General features: G+C 40.2%; 1 protein-coding gene across 1 annotated transcript in view; it reads left to right on the top strand.

Annotated features, from left to right (window-relative positions):
* Positions 1-14,402, top strand: part of RGL3 (ral guanine nucleotide dissociation stimulator like 3) — a 958,134-nt gene that overhangs the window by 444,773 nt on the left and 498,959 nt on the right. The window contains exons 10-11 of the mRNA XM_044084617.1: positions 916-1,000; positions 13,288-13,374. Coding sequence (XP_043940552.1) covers positions 916-1,000; positions 13,288-13,374 — 172 coding nt within the window. The remainder of the gene's footprint in view (positions 1-915; positions 1,001-13,287; positions 13,375-14,402) is intronic.

Here is a 14,402-nt window from a genome sequence, read left to right as displayed (position 1 = left end):
CCCCATTATTCTGAAGTCTTCACCAACACAAACAGGCATTCCTGCTAAAAGCAAGTAGACTTACTCCCCTGATCGGTCCACTCCGCTTAATAAGAAATGCAATGAATAGCATTTTAGTTGTTTTTCGCTTTCCATCTGCAAACATATTAAGTTATCCTGACCTAGTGGCCACCCAACAGCTGATCTTATTACATATGATAGATGGCTGAATGTATTACCCAATGAATGCTTGTGTAGAACAGTGTTCATGATCAAAAGCAGGTCTGCTCATTCTTTGATTTCCCCACTGTTCCTGCTAGGAGATCAAGAGCGATTTTATGTTCTGGGTGCAAAGAGCATCAACGAGAGAGACAGACTGAGCCCATGCAATTGGAATAAAAAAATCTAAAAACTGACCATCTGCACAGTCATCACCGATCTATCACACAGAACATATCTGTGTCATAAGGGTGTTAGCAGAAAGGTATATATGGAGCAAACAGTTAAGTCACCAATGGGCCCATATAGAACTGGCCTGCCTGATAGGTGCAGGAAAAAAATTGCTAAAAAAATAGGCTTTAATTTTTTGCCGATCAGTGGACACTGCTACGCATCTTGTGTAACACTGTGGCAAAGCTGCCAGTAATGCTCCTGCAGGGCTGCTAGCGTGCCTTTTTTAATAATTACAACAGTTACATTTCCTCCCCTTTTAATTACAGTACTTACATTTCCTCTTTTCCCTAAACTGACAACTAAACAGGTTACGGGGGCTTCTGTGTATAAAATTCTGTTTCTCTAGCTCCTTATTTAGTGATGTTAGAATACAGTACTTGGTTCAGCTAATTAAATACATTGCACTGCTTTTAATGGATTTTCTCACTGACTGGCATTAATTAACTTCAGCTGCTGTTTTATTTCATCTTATTTTATGCCCAGGGTGCATTTGGCTGTGTTCCAGCAACTCTCAGAAATCTTTGCAGATGAAAACAACTACTTCAGCAGGCAAGAGATTGTCTTGCAGGTAAGGAGAGAAGCAGAAAAACAGGCCAGTGGTCATAGTTTCATTCTTTGTGGCAGAAGATTCTACTGTTTTGTGAGTACGTGACCTGTTTTAGGTACCATTAAATGCAGCCCTACTGTCCATGGAACCCCTGTCAGTTTATGGGAGTAGCTAGCCTAATTACGTTATTTGTGTACTTTATTTTTATTTTTTATTTTTATTGTCAGCTTAAAATAGGAACAATAGAGTGCTCAGTATTTTTTCAATCAATAAGATACAGTTTACCAAATGTGGAAGTGATAAAATAACTCATAGTTAGCCCCTTTGTCTCCCACTTAGAATTTAAGTGTACTTTTGGTGATACTGAAAAAAAAAAAATAAATCATGTAAGTTGTAAGAGTACTACAAATTCAGCCAGACAAGATAAGCATGATTTCATTCACACTGCTAGGAAGCCTCTAATACTTCATAAAGGGGGAACTCTAAAATACATCAACTGCCTCTGTCATAATAAAGTGCATTAAATGTGTGAGCTAAAACATGTGTTATGTAATCCAAGTTAGCCATGCGATAAAAATAAGCCTGTTCTCATTATGACCGCAGGCAAACCATTTAAGGAGTGGCCATAGTAAGTACTAGCTAATCATGAGTTTGTATTCCAGACATTTTTCCAACATGAAGTTTTTCTTTCCTTGTTTTAAGGATCCTTTTACAAGACCTTTGGTTTGTCTCTTTTTAACTGCTTCACTGCTTGTTAGGTCATGATGGGCCCTACCTGTGTTATATCTATGATATTTTGGATAGTGAGAAGAATAAATGAAATAAGGTGAATCATTTTCAGAATCATGCCTTCTTAGTGCTTATATATAAGTACATGCATATATAACTTTATCTATGTATATATATATATATATATATATATATATATATATATATATATATATATATATATATATATATGGCTCTGTTAGTATAGATTGAACAAGTACAATGTCAGTCTCCAGAATATCGATGTAAAAACATTGAAACATTGAATGTTGACATGTATTGGGCATGCTCGAGGATTACCAGAACTGGGCTAAACCAACAGCAAGTGCTTTGGCAATGATGCAAGCCCCCCTGCACCCCCACACCCTCTGCTAATTCTAAATATTAAGTCTGAGATTGCATAATCCCCAGGGAAAGGGAATATTCCCCTACCTTGGAATTGTCAGTCTCATGCACGTCAACCATCTGTTTCTGCCAAATGTCAGCACTGTGCTCATTCGATCTAAGGTAAGACATACATATAAATAAATGAATAATATAATTATATATGTTTGTGTGTGTATAGGGGCCGCGGTGGTGCAGTGGTTAGTGTTGTCACCTCACAGCAAGAGGTTGTCCTGTTAGATTCTCGTCTGGAGCACCTTCTGTGTGGAGTCTGCATGTCCTCCCTGTGGTCTAGTGATGTCTAAATACATGCAGGTAGGTGTGTGCGTGAATGGGTGTGCTTTCTTTGAAGGTTGGGCATCAGGCTGGCAACTCGGCACCGTAAAAATCCACTGCCAATCATTAGCGGACTGGAGTTCCACTGTGGCAACTCCTAACTAGGAAAAGCCAAAAGAATATGTGTATGTATATATATATATATATATATATATATATATATATCTATATCTATATATATATATATATATATATATATATATATATATATATATATATATATATATATTTATATACGGATCTACCTGAAAACATCAACACACGAAAACACAGACAACAAGATCACTGACACAACAAAACTGACTGTTCAAAAACACGACAGTTTACATGTCCGACAAACCACAATCCCGACAGTCAACAAAACAAAACAAATCCCTTTTCCGAAAAACATGCACACAGTCTACCTAATAAACTCTTTCTGCACTTGGTTTTAGTCTTTTTTAATTTAATTGCATTTTTTAAACTGTGTTTAGTCTAATATTGCTGCATACTCAAGTGTGCTAGCTTGTACTGCATGTGAATTGTTTTTACTACTGTTTTTGCTACTTTTCTGTAAAAAAAAAAAAACTGTAAGCCTGTTTCCTACCTTTCCTGTGTTCCAGATACAGATTTGCTGTATCCAGGAATGTATGTAAGCTTCTCAGCCCCCAAGCCTTTCTGTGTTGGAGGGAAGCCTTCTAACTTATCAGTGGGAGTGGTAAGCACTAGGTAACGTGTCTACCACATGAGTGGTTCTGGCCCAGAAATTGTAGTTATTCGCCTTTTGGGCAATCTTCCATCTCTCTCAACTTTCTGATTTGAAAGCCTGCATTTGCACTTGTTTCTGTCCTGTAACTCATCTAGTGCAGATACAGATTCTTAGTTTTAGCACTTAAATTTGCTTATTCATGCTCAGCACTTGTTCAGAACTTGTAAGCACTAAATAAGCTACTAATTACTATAGCACTCAATCTTCCTCATTACCTAGGGGAATACAGTTTTTTTACTTACTTTTCTCACTTGCTTAGAGAAAAACAGCTCTTGTACTCACTTTCCTCACTTATCTAGAGGAAAATAGTTTTTTATTCAGGCATGTCCAAGGGTCAGCTCCCAGTGTTCTCTCCTGTCTATCAGATGAATCTGGGCATCTTGAGGCAATGTAGAAATTGCCTCATGTACACAGACAACCCTCTCCTCCTACCATCCAACACTACAACTTGTGAGAGATGCACTTATCTAGCCAAACTGGAGGTAAAGCTCTCTCCAACCAAGACTGAACTTGACAGTCATGAGGAGAAGGTAAACATTTGCACCACACCACACTCATCACATAGTCTCACTATATCTACACCACCAAAATCCACACATAGTAACACAAAAACATTCGCTGAGGCTCTCAATAATAATCTGTCTAAGCAACAGAGACCTTCAAAGCAGAAACGCAAGCAACCTCCATCCCCCAACACAACCCAAATGACACATAGCCCACAGACTCAGTGTGCCACTCAACCACAGCCAATAAGGCAAAACAACGTACCCAACACACTAGTCACAGGTGACTCTGTAGTTAGGCACACTGATGTCCCACTCACCAGGCTAAACAAGGAGAAGGTTACTGTCAACTGCCTGTCGGGTGCCAGGATCCGCCACATAACCCACGCACTCAGGTCACTCCACAAAAGTACAAATATGACTCTGTCATTGTCCATGTTGGTGTGAATGACCTGAGATGTACCTCCCTGGACTACATGAAAAGAGACATGGAAGAGCTCTCCGATCTTGTAGCCCAGGCAGGTATGACCCTAGCCCTGAGTAGCATTCTGCCATTGCCCAGAATGATACCGCAGTACAAGGACAAAATGATTGACTTCAATAATTGGCTAAGCTTCTGGTGTCATTCTAAGGGGATCCAGTATCTGTCTGCTTGGGATGACATGGTCGATAGACCACGATGCTTTTCCAGAGATGGCCTGCACCTGTCACCACTGGGATTTCGGATACTGGCTAAGGCTCTTGCTGCCCCATAGTGCCTTTTTTATGCAGAGTTCAAATAGCAAATTCACCACCATAACAGGAACAGGCAAGCAAAAACTGAGGGTAATGCTACTCAATGCTAGAAGTCTAAATCTCAAAATGCACTCACTCGAGGCACTCCTTAAAATGGAGAACATCGATATCTGTGCAGTGACTGAGACCTGGTTCAAGGCTCCAGAGAGCACCCCATGGCACTACCAGGCTATAACTCATACCACACTTTTCGGCCATGTAACCTGGACCAAAACACCAAAGGCGGAGGTGTGTCCATATTCATTAAGGATATCCACACCTCCAGGCTAGTTGCTCAGCATAATGCACCCGAGGTTATCCAAGTGCAACTAACTCTGGGCAAAACTATAATCCAAATTGTAGCTTGCTACAGATCCCCCACCATGCCCCAGGATTCCCACTCCTCTTTTCTTGATGTACTGGAAAATATTAGGGTTCAACCAAACACCCTAATAATGGGCTACTTCAACTACCCCACCATTAACTGGGAAAACTACTCATGTACCAACTCCTTAGCTCCACGCTTTCTGGAATTCATAAACTCCAATGTCCTAGATCAACTTATCCACACCCCCAACAGGGGCAACAATATCCTAGACCTAGTCATTACCAACATGAGTGACCAGTGTTCCACACCTGAAGTCAACTCCTCGTTGGTCTGATCCAACCATAAGCTTATCACCCTTGATGTCCACATCCCACTCCCACCCCCATTAAGGCAACCACAGCAAAAAATTTCTCCAAAGCTAACTTCATGCTTCTTAAGACAGAAGTGGTGAACTTCATGACACCCATGCAGATGGACAATACAGTTACAACTGCTGAATCCTACACAAATGCACTCTATAAGCACTTACACAAGTGCATGGATCGTGCTATCCCAAACAGAACCAAGATGCTATCCTCCAAAAAAAGGAAGCCAATCTGGTGGTCCCCTGCCATAAACAAACTGTACAGCAGAAGGAAGAAACTGTTGCAAAAGAGAGTAAAATCCCATGAGTGGAGGAGCTCCCTGGTCAGCCTCAGTAAGAAGCTGAGATCCCTTATAAGATCCTCCAAAGCTAGCTATGAAAACAAAATCACCACAAAATCCAAGGACAGCCACAAAGCATTCTATAGCTATGTCAAGAATCTAGATGGCAACACCCAGATCTGCTCTGAATTACAGCACAAAGGCACGAAAATTACAGAACCAACTGATATTGCCAACATCCTGGCAGATAGGTTCAGTGCTAACTTTACCTCTCTCTCACCCCCTAAAGGGCCCATATCTATACAGGAAGAATGCAGAGTCCCTGTAATCACAACTATGCAGGTAAAAGCTGCACTCTCTAAAGCCAAAAACACAGCATCCATGGGAATGGACAACATCCCAGGCTGCGTTTTACATGAACTTCAGAACGAACTGGCTCCCCACTTAAGCACCAGGTTCAATAATAGCCTCACATCAGGCTTTGTGCCCACTGAATGGCACACAGCAACAGTTATCTCACTCCACTAAGGGGGTGCCACCACTGATCCCGGGAACTATCGACCTATTAGCCTGACGAGCCTGGTCTGCAAGGCCATGGAACGTATCATCATGGAACTCATAAACAAAGACATTGGTAACCTCCAAACTCTGGATCCCACCCAGTTCATGCTTGTGAAAGGCAGACCATGCCTCCTGAACCTGATTGACTTCTTTGAGGCAGCCACCAAAGCCGTGGATGAGAGTAAGGTGGTTCACACAGCCTATCTTGACCTCGCCAAGGCTTTCGAAATCATCCCCCATTCTGGAATTATAGCTAAACTCACTAAACTAGGTATAAATCCCTACGTCACAAGATGGGTTGCCAATGTGTTCACTGACAGAACCCACACTGTAAAAGTTGCAGACTCCAAATCTGACCTCAAAGCAGTGACAAGTGGAGTACCACAGGGTTCCGTCCTGGGACCTCTCCTGTTTGGTATCTACTTCTCTGAAGTACAGGCTAACACAGAAGGCCTCTGGCTAATGAAGTTCATAGATGACTGCAAACTAGGAGCCACAGTAAAGTCCCAAGTTATGTGGACATCCTACAGAAGGGCCTCACTGAGACAGATGCCTGGTGTCAGAGCCATGGCCTCAAGCTCAATGCCAAAAAGTGCAGTGTCATCCTCTTTGATAAAAACTCTGTACCCATGAACTACCACATAGGCAGCAATCTACTTAACACCGAATGTGTGATAAGAGACCTTGGGACCCAGGTGGACAGTAGTCTCTCCTTTGATAGTCACAGCGCCTCAGAAGTCAGGAAGTCCTTCTATGTGGCACACCTCATCATAAAAGGGTTCTCATCCAGGAAAAAGGAGGTAATTGTTCCCCTCTACTCGTCACTCATTAGACCCATTATAGAGTACAACGCCACTTTTGGAATGTACCTCACAAGACATCTGCAGCAGCTGGAAAGGCCACAGAAGTACCTCACAAAGAGGATTACTGGCCTCAAACAAATGCTCTATACTGACCACCTCAAAAACCTCCAGCTTTACTCCGTAGCGTATTGCCTACTCCGAGGTGATCTCTGCCTAACATATAAAGCTATGTCAAACCCAGAGCTGTTGGACATGCTGCACCTAAAGAAATCCCAATCCCTCCGCGCTACATGCTCTAGGGACCTAATCCTTGTCACCACAATAAACAGGACATGCTGGAGGGATAGATTCTTGTCCCAGAGACTTCCTATACTCTGGAACAAGCTACCCATCTATGTCAAGCAAAGTTCTTCATTAGCACTCTTCAAGAAAAATCTTGATGAATGGATGGGAAATAGGAAATACATCCCTGGGATCACTTCTTTGTCTCTGCTCTACATTGGCATAGGAAAATAACTTTCTTGGGTGGTGTAAGCTATGGAACCTTGCTGGCTAGGCTTATGTAGGCCCTTGGGCCGATAGCCTAGTACCTACCTATGAACCTATGAACCTATGAACACAAGCACACCAAAAACCTTACAAACCTACACTAAACCTTACATACACAACTATCTATGCACTAACCTTAACCCAAACCCTAACCCTTAGGTCCGTCATTATCGTACACTTACATTACCCGCACCCTAACCCTAAAGTCCATCACTATCGCACACTTACCTTACCCGCACCCTAACCCTAAAGTCCATCACTATCGCACACTTATCTTACCCGCACCCTAACCCTAAAGTCCATCACCCTAACCCTAACATCTGTCACTATTGCATACTTACACAGTTGCGCTCGTTTCACATGTCGGTGTTTTCAGAGTCGGGATTTTGAACTGTCGATCATTTCCATTGTTAGTCTTCTGGTGTCGGTGTTCTCATCATTGGCGTTTCAAGCTTTCGATGTTTTCAGGTAGATCCATATATACATACACACACACACACACACACACACACACACACACACACACACACACACACACACACACACACACACACACACAAAATTAATGAAGTCTGCCTGGCTGTATCAGCCAGCTTAATTTAATTGTCCTTCCCCTATTTTATTCTAATATTTGATTTATCCCATTTTTCTCTTCAATGAGTTCCTTAGCACAACTTCATACCTTAATAGTGTGAGTTACAAAACTATAAAAATCTATTTATTAATTAGCCAAAGTAACAGCAGATTTCAAAGGCTGCTGTTAAACATTTAAAACATTTTTAGCAGGGGGCAAGCCCACCCCCCTTGTACCTCCCTATTGCAGTCAAACACACCTATTATTTACACATGGTAACTTCAAGATTACTGTACCTTGGAGAAAACAGAATCATCGAAGATACTGACATTTAAGTGCTAGTACATATTTCACTGATACTGCACTTAAATTTCCTCAATTTTGAGGACTGCAGTTGGGGTCCTTAAACATACAAATTGAACGTTCTTGGATGTGTCTGTACTTTTTCTTCCCATAACCCAGTTCAGCAATGTTTTGTTTTGTGTAGCATTCTCTCATTGAAAGGTGCATCCTTGTTTCTTTATGAACTGAGTGAAAACAATATTTTTTTGGTTTTATATTCCATCAACGATACAGAGGTGTCATCCTTTGGGTATGATGTTAAATTAAGGCCCCTTTTGACCTAGTGGCAGTTTGGTAAATGTTAAAGAACTCATGGTATTATTCGGTGAAGAGCAGAGGAGTTTTCATGGTGTCTTGGCCAAATTTCACCTAGTCAGTCTAAATATGACCTCAGATCTCCCCTGAGATTAGCCCATAGGCTTAGTGGGAGCTAAATAAAATAAAAAGAAATAGAGGGATTATATAGATGATGTATGTTTTTCTTTCAGAAGGTGTACTGCAACCTCCTCTGTCAATTTATCTACTGGATGCTCCTGTTGTGTGCATAACCCGTTATTTGCCCTAAGATACCAAAAGCTGCTTCCATATGTCCCTGTACGCTGCAAGGTCCCCTGCAGGAAGGAACACTTTCCTTAAGAGAGTCAGACCTGCGGCTGTTTTAAGCAACTTTTGGCATTATCCATGAGTATAGATCAAATCATGGAATAAAGCTCTGCTCACTCTTAATAGCATCCAGGCAGAAAAGATTTTTTTTTTCCCCTAGGGAGATGGTATGATGCTGTTGTGCTAAACTCTTGTACAGGTAGGGAGGTGAACTTTAGCATTTTCTTCCCTGTTTACCTGCAGCCATTTCTCTGTGTGCGTTGGGGGGCAGACTGTGACAGATGTGACTCCTCACCACTAAAGTAAAATACCGCTATGATTTGTGTGGGCATCAGTCTTTCTCTTATCGTCCGTTGCTTTATGTTTTCTTCCTGGCCAGATCTTCAATACTCATTCTGGCTAGACCATCTATCCAAAGACAGTTTCATCAAACACCATTAGCTGAATGAGATTAGAGGTCTGGTTTATAGACAAGAACCTCTTTTACTTTAGAATTGTCACACATCAGGAATGCTTTTCCTTCAGAGATGTGTCTCTTTTGGATTTGAATTGGAAGGGTTGAATGTGCAGCCATCCACATAGTGACGGTGCAGGAGACAAAAATATATGTGTTTTTTGTGTCTGTTTAACAGAAACCCATTTGTTTGATGTTTGGTAAATGCCTCTACACTGGTACCACACTTGATGGCAGACCTCCAGGTGGCAATTTGGACTGCTGTCTGAGACTGCTTACAAACAACCTCATGCTATCATGCTATGAGAGTGGATGCTGACTTCTGGTTGGATTCGGCAAGGCATGACCACAAAAAGAAGCAGCTTTTAGTACCTCACAAGCAGGTACTGGGGTGATGCACAGTGATGGACCAGCCTGAGTTGACTATCACTCCCAGGTTCATTGAAATGTAAAAAACTGTTAGACTAGAAAGACAACCAACCATACCTCAGGAGGAATAGTATTACTTATTATAAAAGAATGGGGGTTGGCATAACGGTTAAAGTGTTTTCTTCACTGACACTTGGTGCAGTGTTTGTTTCTCACCTTTGAACAGAAATTGGCTAGGCTTAAAGCAGCCTGAAAGGGCAGCTAGCCTAGTACTTATGAAGAATGTTGCATGTATTGTAACTAAGATTGTTTTAGAGCTCACAATTTTATGCACTGCACAGTTTACAAATCTGTGGTGTTCTCTTGAGTTTGTGTAAAAAAATGCTAGAAAATATTAAAAGTGCATTTGTTTAAACAGTGAAAAAAGGCATTTTGTCCTTATAGCTCATTTCTAAATGTGTATTGAGTAGTAGTCTGGAGAAAATGCAGTAATAAGTTACAGTATGTTTAAAGCAATTATAATAACAGTCATTATAAAAAAAACAGTGTTATATAGTAATGACTGACTGGATAAAGCACAGACAGCACCGATTTTTGCAGCAGAAAGAGAGACTGTATATAACAGCAGCCCAAGTAAAGTGAAAAAGGGAACAAAAAATTAGGAAAGCTACGGGAATTGTTGGAAGGGAGGGTAGTTAATAGATTATTATTATGTTGTTACTTACTGTAGGACTACAGCTAATACCTGCAACAACAGCAGGAGGTGCTGAAACCCTGCAGATGCATATGATAGAGTTTCATTGCATAAAATGAACTTGGGACTACAAACAGCAGCACTGGGAGACCTATTAGTAACAGCAAAGGGACACATCTTAGGGTACATAAAGCTGCCTTGGTGTTTATTGCTAGGCATAGTTAATTGCTAGCAGCTTTTGAGTTCATGTGAGAATGAATATCATTTCTATGGTCATCATCCGAGGACATTTTTAGGACATTATTAATTTGAAAAGAAATTGATCAAAATTAAAATATACTGTCATGTACAACAAGGCAAAACTGGGACATTCATTGTTGGTGTAAGCGCATTTGTTCTTTTGGTTGGCAAAAGTTGAGTAAACTGCCAGCAGATTTAGTTGTTGACCAGCAGGGGGAGCCCACTACTCAGCAGATGCTGATGCTGTTAATAAAGCCCAAGATACCATTTACATAGGTTGCTGCCAGGATTTCAAAAATATCAGCATACATTACATTAAAATTGCAGTAAATGTAACAATTAAGACAGTGGCAGGGCACACAAACACATTCCAGGGAGAAAGGTTGTCTAAACAGTCAGGATTCATCAAATGTTTAAGTGTAGGGCTAACTAATGGGGATGATATTCCAATAGCTTGTTGCTGCAGAAACAGTAAAAACTGATATGTGAGTGTGGTCTAAGCTTACATAACTACATAGATCTGCTAAATTAGCCAGAGCAGAATGTAGTAATTGCTCCATGAAATTCAAAAAAATATGTCCTGCTCATCTTAGCTGTAGCAGTGCACACACACTAGACCTGCCATCCATTTAATGCATGCATGCAATTTCCGTATGTATAAATTTAATCACATTAAATTATTCTGTTTAGGAGAATCAAAACATGCTGCACATGGGAAGTAGTTTCACTGAGAAGAAGGGAAGAAAAAAAAAAACATCACTGGAACCAGCAGTGTTAACAAGGTGCAACAGCACTGTATGAGTGTACAGGTGACCCCAGAATGTATGTGGGGCACTCTGCTCCTGCAGTTGTTGGAACACATTATCTGTACAATGGGAAAGTGTAGCTGTAAGGCAACACTGAGTGTGAGCTTCAAAGGAAGCCAGTACCGCTCGTAACATAGCATTTGCATTTGTTTTCCCATCCTTTCTGTGATTTTAATAGTGCTACATTTTCCAATGCATACTTGAGGTCATGACTGTGAGGTGTGTCTCTCTTTGTTGATAATAGTTATTTATCTGTAGTTTCTTATTATCACATACTGTATTTCCATCTTTGCCTTTTCCCTCTGTCTTTGTTCTGTCTCCTGTTATGAGTGGATGGATGACCAATGCACCTGTCTGTTAAATAAACATTGATTCATTCTGCCTATCCTGGCAATTTCTGTATTTACCATCCAAATGGCTCCCTGACAGTGTACAAGGTCTCACATTGATATGCTTGTGTACCAGCACTTCCATACAATGTCCTTGTGTCATGTGTTGAAGAGCTGGTAGATGTGGGGGAATGTGATAGATACTAGTTTGGGGATTCTATATGAGCGAATGATGTTTCAGAATTAATGCGGACCAGGACACTACACTTCCACAGTGCTGTGTCAATCCGATGAGTGCTCTGTCAAAATTATGTTAAATTTATCAACTGATTTTAAGGCGATTATTATCCTGATATTTTTTATTTGCTTTCCATTAAACTATTAAGACCTTGGGACACTGGGCAGTTCACTAAGATGTCAGTCCTTAATTATAGGAGCATCACCTGTCAGTTTTCCCGGGAAGTAAAAATAATAAAAACATGTATAGCTGTTAAGATCAGAATTCAGCAAGCTGTAAACCACACATGCTGATTACTCAGTATCTAATCAACTGAACAAAAGTCAGAATCCTTGTAATGGATGATGGAATAGAGGCCATTTTAGATAGCCACGACTGTAACAGGATTGTGTTCCATTCCGTAGTAATGAAGCATTCCCATTCTTTTGCTAAGCTCACATAAAAAAAAAGTTTTAGTTTGTGCTGATTTTTTTTTTAAAGCATAGAAGCTAGCAGAGTAGCACCATTTCCCCATGGGTGAAAGAATTTAAAGTGTAGGTCCCAGGTGACACTGATCAGAGAGCTGAAGATTAACACTCTGATTTTCATATTCCTATTTCTTCTTTTGAAGGGGATTTTTCTTGTCCTTATATTTTTATGAGTAATACTGTGTTTATCTATTTGTAGGCAGTGTTGGTCATGAGCAATATTGTTCTTTGTTTCATGTTGAACTTGTGTCTGTAGGGCCACCGAATAGCTGAGCTATAACAACTGCAATGGAATGGAGCTTCCGCATTATGCAGCACATATTTGTGCACGTGCATGTTGACTTGTGTAGCTTAAATGGAAATTTAGAGTGATGGATACTATTTGGGACAAGTATATGTGATGTTGCATACAACTGCACTCATATAGAACTCTCAAGATCCCACTTGAATCATAGAAAACATTTTCCTTTTTGCTTCCCTACTAATTCTGCAGTAGGGAAGAGAGAAATCAACTGAAGAGAAAGATGGCCTAAGAAACAAATTCTGTAAAGATAATTTCCAGGAGAAACAGTGCAACAGACAAGAGATATTACATTCAGTCTCCTAGGGACAAAACACTATTACAAAATTACTTGAAAACATGAAAAATACATTAAAGGTACATCTGCTGATGTAATACATACAAAACTAATTTTTTTCTTTGACTGAGTAACAGATATTCATGTTTTATCAGCTAGAAATGTGAATGTCCTCAGATATAGTAGATGCATATAAACCTACACTTTATTTTTAGAGCATGACCCAAGGCACAGTTCCATACCTGGGTACGTACCTAACAGCCCTTCTGATGCTGGATATTGCTCTACCAGACTATGTACAGGTAAGGTTTCAGAAGGCATTCATATTTAAATAATCTTAAATAATATTTACTAAATACATGCTTTCTCTTTCTGTGTGATAATTGTTCAGGTATCAGTATTGAGTATTTGGAAGGAGGCTATGCATCTTGTATCTGTTTAATATGCATTTGCTGATTTAGTACGAACTATTTGTTTATTTAATCCCTGTACTGATCTCTAGCTATCATATCTCAGCTCTGTAGGATTGATCTGCATTATTTTATAATCTATATTTCAGCTCATAATGTGCCTTTAACTCTTTGAAGTCGGTCACCCCTGTGTAGGGCTTACAAAATAAACAAATACTACGTACAAACACATAAATAAATAATGCATCTAGCTCCTTCTAGAAGAGGATTAAAAGTTAAGTTAATTCTCCACTGCATTTTTTTTTAATTACCACCCCCTTGGACAGACGGTTTAAATTATACATCAAAATGCCAGCCATCCAGTTCAGTTTCTTGTGGAAAAATAATTATTTAACAATGTGCCAAAGATAATTGGGATAATAAGCTGTCCAGTCACATGGCCAGTTGTGTAAAATCCCACAAGGAGTATTTTGGCAGCTTCCTAAACCAGGCAAGACAGTGAGTGCTGTTGTTGGATGGGGGTGGGGATACCATATTAATGAAGTTCCACCGTTCATGTGCAGCATTCGAAATTCCTTCACACCTTCTGTGGCACCTGTCCAAGTGGATGAACTACAGAAGCTGGTCAGCAGAACAGAAATGTATGCAATGCATCTAAAACATAAAAGCAGTTTAAAGACACAAGGGCACACAGAAGTGTCAAAAGAATGAATAGATAGGATTTAATTGGAGATGGCACAGTAAGCTTTAGTAAACTCACTGACTATTATTTTTGTGTAAACTATGCGTTTTATCAAGGCTGAAAAGCCCTAAAGTGGAAATAAAAAATGATGCTTTACCATCTAAATGGTAAATACTGACATTCTAGACCTGTGAATTGAGAATTCGTATTGGTCCATATCAGATCTGTGATGCCACCT

Source organism: Protopterus annectens, chromosome 9.part0, assembly GCF_019279795.1.
Source record: "Protopterus annectens isolate FY-2018-M chromosome 9.part0, PAN1.0, whole genome shotgun sequence".
Classification (NCBI taxonomy): Eukaryota; Metazoa; Chordata; order Ceratodontiformes; family Protopteridae; genus Protopterus; species Protopterus annectens.
This window is presented reverse-complemented; position numbering and strand designations above follow the sequence as displayed.